Source organism: Acartia tonsa, chromosome 13 (assembly GCF_053477335.1).
Source record: "Acartia tonsa isolate MP-2025a chromosome 13, ASM5347733v1, whole genome shotgun sequence".
Lineage (NCBI taxonomy): Eukaryota > Metazoa > Arthropoda > Copepoda > Calanoida > Acartiidae > Acartia > Acartia tonsa.
Genome location: NC_137272.1, coordinates 15,872,319 through 15,879,497, shown reverse-complemented (window position 1 = coordinate 15,879,497; position 7,179 = coordinate 15,872,319). Strand labels below are relative to the sequence as shown.

General features: G+C 32.3%; 1 protein-coding gene across 1 annotated transcript; it reads right to left on the bottom strand.

Moving 5' to 3' along the window:
• Positions 1-527: 527 nt before the first annotated feature.
• Positions 528-5,856, bottom strand: LOC145335177 (uncharacterized). The gene is made up of 2 exons (XM_080180906.1): positions 5,739-5,856; positions 528-2,418 (listed from the first exon to the last, which is right to left on the bottom strand). Exon 2 carries the CDS (start codon positions 2,400-2,402, stop codon positions 528-530), a length of 1,875 nt encoding a protein of 624 aa, XP_080037032.1. The 5' UTR covers positions 2,403-2,418; positions 5,739-5,856.
• Between the last annotated feature and the right edge of the window lie 1,323 nt (positions 5,857-7,179).

Genomic DNA, 7,179 nt, shown 5'->3' with positions numbered 1-7,179 from the left:
CAGAAGATGTATAAAATCGAAACAAATTGTAAGAAAATTTGTTAAAAAAAACTGCTTGATTTAGATGAATGTTTATGGACATACTTACATTTTTTGGACTTGATTATAGAGATGCTTCGTCGCCTATAATATTGTACTCTGTTGTCCCAGGAATCCGTATACCAAAAATCAGATCAATCGGATAATTAGATTAGTTTCTTAATGATAATTACAATATATTGATACAGTATTAGAATTTTTACATATTACATTATTTTTATACTATACATGTTTATAAAAAACATTATTTTAAGAAATCACACTGTTATTTTAAAAACTATAAAAGAACCGTAAATTTTTTTTTCAAAAAACAAGGACAATCCATAATTATAGTATTGAAGAAGATTTCTGTGGCCAGCCTGTAGCCAAATTACTATGATACAAAATAAACTGGTTTATTGTTCATTGACTGTTTGAAATTTGTGTTTGTATATTTGAATTGTGTATGTAAAATATGGCTATGTGTTTGGATAGTTTCACAATTCATGTTATTGAGTGGTTTGAAAGTTCCAAATGCGGATAGTTCTATCATCTGAACCAGATATTATCTCTGTATCATCAAACTGTAAACAGTTCACATTATCTGTATGTTTCTTCAATGTTCTGATACACACTTCATCACTTGCAATAGTTGTATCAAGAGCAGCTTCAAGATCCCAAATTTTAATAGTTTTATCATCAGATGCAGAAACTATTCTTCTGGCATCAAATCTGACATACCAGACATAACTATTATGACCTTCCAATTTCCTGATGCACTGACCTGTCTCAATATCCCAGATTCTTATTGATTTATCCACACTTCCAGATACAACCAGATTATTCTTAAGTTGTAGACTACATACAGAATCTGTGTGCCCAGTCATTGTTTTCAGTAATTCTAATGATTTAGTTGACCAAAATTGAATATTGTCATCACATCCATTTACAATGTGTTTATCATCAAAGTCAACACAATTATATTTTCCACCAGAATGTAACACACTAGTCAATGTAATATCTGTGGGACTATGCATTCTCCACACAGATAATTGTCCTCTCAAGGTTCCTGTAACTAACATATCAATAAAGTTACATTTGAGACACAACACAAAGCTATCAAGTTTTAAAGTGTTTAATAGTTTATATGTATAATTCTGCCAAATTTTCACTGTCTTATCTTGAGAGCCACTCAATGATATATTTTTATCAAATTGTAAACAATAAACTCCATTAGAGTGAGCTTTAATATTATTTTCTAGTATAGATGTATGTTTGTTGTAAATGTGAACTGAACCATTATTTAGTCCTGCAACAATCATGTCATTGTCATACTGTAAACACCAAACTGTAGAACCAGTCTTTATTTTTTGTAGCTTATAACTACCTCTCTCCAAGCTGTGGTCAGTATTGGTCACGCCAGGGTTTTTGTTGTTCTTCTCCATATTCATCATATCATTGTTACTGACATCATCCATATTCTTCAAGCCAGGGTTACTGACATTCTTCATATTCTTCAAGCCAGGGTTAATGCTGTTCTTATCTATATTCTCCTTACTCAAGCCTGGGTTAAAATAAAGTCTTTTTTTGAAATTTCGGTTAGAATATTCCATGCTTTGTTTATACATGTGGGGGATTTCATTCAATTCAATTCCTATGTCTCTGAGCAATAAGAATAGGTCCTTATTCCAAGCATTGTTCATGAATACTTTAACTAATGTTTGTATAAACCAACTTCCATTTGGGTTTCGAAATGACAGATAGCCATTAACACTAGAATTTGCAATCAGCATGTCCTGCCAAGATGAATCTTTTGTATTTTGTTGATGTGGATATTGGTCTGTCATAATAAAATTTAACATGCCTATATCAATTTTGTTTCCTCTGCATGCCTCAAAGACAATAAACTTAGGTTTACCTTTTAACTCTATGCTTGTAAATTTACATAGGATATCTTCTTTGTGTATCCCTAATCCATCAGAACATAAGATTTTGTTGTCTTTCCCATGTGACATAATGAACACCATAAGCATGTCTGTAGTTTTCATCAAAGGATTATTTATTACAGAATCTAAGGCCATCAATGTAGTATGACGGTAAAGATCTCTATGAATCTCCACTTCAAATCCTAATTGTTTACAAAGTTCCTCTAAACACAGAACATCCACATTGCTACCATCTCTTCTTAATGTTTCATCGGGGAAATTTTCAAAATTAAGTATAACAGCTAATCCTCTTGGGGTAGATGCCATCGGATATGTTCCCCATTCTTCATCTTGTTTTACTTCTTTAGCTGGCTTTACTTTGACTGTGAGATGGTCAGGTTGAACATTAATATGAGTTTGTTCTAGCTGCTTGTCAATTTTTGAAGTAAGGTATTCCATGTTTAAATTCTTTTTCCTGAAATATTTTCAACTTGCTAAAAGTTTGTGCCTTTAATTTACTTTAAAATACAGCGAAATTTAAACAAGGATGCCAACATCCATGACTAGCAAAGCTTGCAAGTATATTATTAGTAAGAATAGCCAATTAGAAGAAATAGTAAACGTATATTTTTTATGGAAATCGTTTAACAAAATAATAAACATTTCTCGTATTCATTCGAAACCGATTACACTGGTCGCCGGAAGGGAAAAGCAGTTTTTTGAAAGGGGCTATCTGAGATTATTACAGATTCTGATATATACACATATAGACTAATGAAAAATGCAAAAAAACAAAATCAAAAGCGTTCCTTCTCGGGAGAAAATCCGGGAAAAAGATTTTAGCTATTTTTAACCTAAAATTCACATTGGCAAGCCTGCAAAAAAATATACAGACATTTTAAACATGTCATTGCTCAGAAGTGGTAGAAAAATGCTAAGCATTCCATTTGAAAGCTCACAACCTCCAGCTTTCATATTGGTATACAACGTTTTTGTACAATTATTAATTTTTGAGATATCCTCTGAAGTATAAACAAGTTTTAAAATCATATTGCTTAGCACCTAGGAGTTATATAATTATTTTATATAGGTATATTTGTATATTTTGGGTACTTTCAATTTTAGCTAATTAAAAATTGTTTTTGAAATGTGTATAGTTTGTAGTAAGAACCAGAGAGGGAGGGGGGGGGGGGGGAGTTTATACACTTAAAGGCAATAAAATTCAGTAAATTCAGTATAAAATTTTGCCCTTGATGATTTTGGGCTTTTTGTTATAGTTATTAACCTGATTCTTTTTGTAAAATCTATTATATCATGATTAAATCTACCAGTAAAACTCTAAAAATTAAATTTGGGCACTTTCCCTATAGGGGCTAGTGGGGTAAAAAAGCCCCCAAAACACTAAAATCTAAAGTCTTAGCTTAATTTTAGAGATATCAAGCTGATTTTTTTAATGTAAACTTTTTTTTGCATAATTGAGCTAAGTAGCCACTGAAGATTTCAATTTGACACTTTCTTTCTTGTGGCTAGTGGGGGGTAACACCCCCAAAACCCAAAAATTTATGGCTTGAGCTTATTTTTAGAGATATCAAGCTGATTTTTTAATGTGAACTTTTTCACATATTTGAGCTAAGTAGCAATTAAAGATATCATTTTATCACTCTTATCTTTAAGATCTAAGGGGGAGGGGGGGAGGCAGTACAAAATTTTGCTCTGAATGTTTGGGCTTGTTGTTATATTTATTAACCTGATTATTTTTGTAAAATCTATTATATGGTTAAATCTACCAGTAAACCTAAAGTTTGACACTTTCCTTCTAGGGACTAGTGGGGTAAAACTTTAAGTATTAGACTTATTATTAAAAATATTGGGCTTTATTTGTCAAATAACTGAACTAAATAATCGCTGTAGATAGTTCTGAGCTCATTTTGAATATCATGTTGAACTTTAATGAAAATTATTTCACATAATTGAAAAGAATAATTAAGTCATTGAAAGAAGGTGCCTAAGGTTTCAATATGATATCTTTGAAAATAAGCTCAGAACTCCTAATTTTTGTATTTGGGGGGTGTTTTAACCCATTACACTCTAGAATGAAAGTGCCAAAATTAAATCTGTGTAGCTATTTAGTTCAATTATGTAAAATATGTTTACATGAAAAAATTAGCTTGATATCTTTAAAAATAATCTCATAGCTTATAATTTTAGAAGGAAAGTGAAAAAATTCAATTTTCATAGTTTTACAGGTAGATCCAACCACACAAGAAAATTTAAAAAAAAGAATCATTTGATTACTGTAACAACAAGTCAAAACAGCCAGGGCAAAATTTAATACTGACTTATAATTTTAGTGTTTTGGGGGGTGTTATAACCCACTAGCCCCTAGAAGGAAAGTGCCAAAATAAAAACTTTACTGACTGCTTAGCTTAATTATGTAAAAAAATATTTTCCCTTCCGGCGACCAGTGATTACTATACGGTTAACTCTAAAAGTCAATCATTCAAAACAACTATACTTTGTAGTTAAATTAATTTGGAAACCGATTGTTATTCGCTGGATTAGATCTGGTGCTCAGCTATGCTGAAAAATCATGTATAGCAGTCAGGGGCGTCCAAGCTTTTTTTTTGGGGGGGGGTAAAAAATTTTAGGGGGGGGGTAATTCGTGTTTGGGGGGGGTAAAATGGCGCGCGAAGCGCGCCGAAATTTTTTTTTACCCCCCCCAAAATTTTTACCCCGGGGGTAAAATTTGATTGGGGGGGGTAATTACCCCCCCTAAAGTCTTTTGGGGGGGGTAAATACTCCCCCCAAATCTGTTGGGGGGGGTAATTACCCCCCCCAAACTAATTTACCCCGGGGGTAAAATTTTTGGGGGGGGTAATTTAATTATGTAAAAAAAGCACCTACCTAATCTATTAAGTTAATAAGTACTATCCTATAACATAAAGTAGTAAGTAAGGTTTATTTGACTATAGCTTCAGATTTCATTACTTTAATACTGAGTTCTCCTTTTTAGGAAAGCTTCACATAGATCCCATGATGGTTCCACACTATTATAGGTCAATCCTTTGAGTGGTTTTAGGCTATTTTTCTCCTCCCTTTTTACCCTTTAGAAAACACGAGTTCTTAGATGCTAAGGGCGCCACTACTATTCAAATATATAGTAGTATCTCATTCTTTAGAACATAAAAATACAATAATTAACTCACTAACCAATGAACCAATATGATTATACTTTAAAGTGAAGCGTCTTATAGGTCCTGGTAAGTTTTATAACTAGTTTTGAGACACCCTGACATCCTCCCAAAAGAAATCGCCTATAGAAATTCTTTTTCATTATTTAATGAAATATTTAATTTTGTTAGGTATCTATTTTATGGAATCTTCAGTGCTTTACAATTACATCATAGATCCCCCCCCCAAAAAAAAAAATTTTCAGTAAAACATTCAAGAACATTCAATACCCCCCCCAAAAAAATTTTTTTAAAGAACATTTATTTTGGGGGGGGGTAATTACCCCCCCCAAATGGTTTGGGGGGGGGGTAAATACCCCCCCCCCAAAATCGTTGGGGGTGCCTACGGCACCCCCAAGGTAGGGGTAATTTTTTGGGGGGGGTATTGTTCAAAAAATTTTGGGGGTGCCAAATGGCCCATTACCCCCCCCCTTGGACGCCTATGATAGCAGTATATTTTAGACAGTTTTCGGGGCTAACAAAACAGGTTTTTATCTTTTAATTTTTAATTTTTAAAATCCGTGGAAAGTTGGCCTAAATATGATGCGATAAATAACTATTTTACCTGAATCGTTTAGTGAAGATTTGTAGATTCCAAATACACTTTCCAACAATTTTAGCTTTTTTAGAAATATATATTGTTTAGCTTTTATCTGAATTAAACAATATTGCTATGTTAATCTGAAAAATGGTTTGGGTTAAGTAATAGATATAATATAACTAGATAATCTATCTGACCTCATTTTTCGTCAAACTTGAATAGGGATATTTAGCAGACACAAATAGTTGTTTATTTTTTGTTATATACAAGATCTAATTTAGAAATATCGCGATGATCTTTTTGACGATATTATTTTTTAGATTTAAAAAATGGTATGAAATTTTAAGGTATTTAGTTATGACATGATGTTAGGGCAGGATTCGAACCTATCACATCCTCAACGACTAGCGGATACGCTCAATGTTGACTCGTTGAGCCACGGTCGCGGGTTTAAATATGATAGGTTTCCAAACAGTTTAAAAAACAAGGATGACAACATCCATAATTAGCGAAGCTCAAAAATTATGGCTGGATATCCGGAAAAAAAATAACTTTATTACAGTTTCATAGAAAAAAACTTTGAACTAAAAAATTACAAAACCTTATAAGATTTATAATGTGAAAATCTAGGAATTCTTAATGAAACTTTGGGGGGATATGTAAATTGTAAACTTATTTAATCCTTGAACATATCAGCCACCTATCTCAAATAGGAGTAAAGAAAATCATGAAAACATAAAAATCTAGGAATCAAACTAGCACCCCAACCAATAAGCAAATCTCGATAAACTTGATAAAAGTATGCAGAATATGAAAGTATTCAATCCCTGAAAGTTTCAGCCATCTATGTTTAATAGGAGTTGGGAAAATCATGAAAACTTAAAAATGTAGGAATAGATCTAGCACCCCAACCAACTGACGAATCTTAATAAAACTTGGTGAAAATATGATGACTGTTAACATAATTAATCCCTGAAAATTTTAGCTCTCTAAAATCACGTTTCCCCCTTTCTGTCTCAAACGAACAGAAGGACGGACATTTCGAATTATAGAGTAGCTTCGCTACTAAAAAGGAAAAATCTGAATTATCGCTGAGTTATCTGAAAAGAACCAGTTCTAGTCCATACTGAAAAATCATAAATCGTATCATAGAAAGCTTTCCATGGATATAAAATGTACAATTATAAAATTACAAGTTTTTTTTCAGCCCCGAGATGCCGAAGGCACGGATTAAAAACAAGGATGACAACATCCGTAAGTAGCGAAGCATAAACAATTAAATAAGAATTTATATATTAGTTGACAAAAGGATGCATATTAGGAAAAAATCACGAAACCTTTTCAACATTTGTTAATTTCTTAATATTTATTTATATTTCAGTACTATGACTAACAGACTGACGATCAAAGTAAATTACATACTGGATGCTCAGAACAACGGGAAATTTAATTTTGATATTTTTAA

What these genes read in the sequence shown, in the direction of transcription:
- LOC145335177 (XM_080180906.1), bottom strand. Translation starts at nt 2,402, where the DNA reads ATGGAATACCTTACTTCAAAAATTGACAAGCAGCTAGAACAAACTCAT.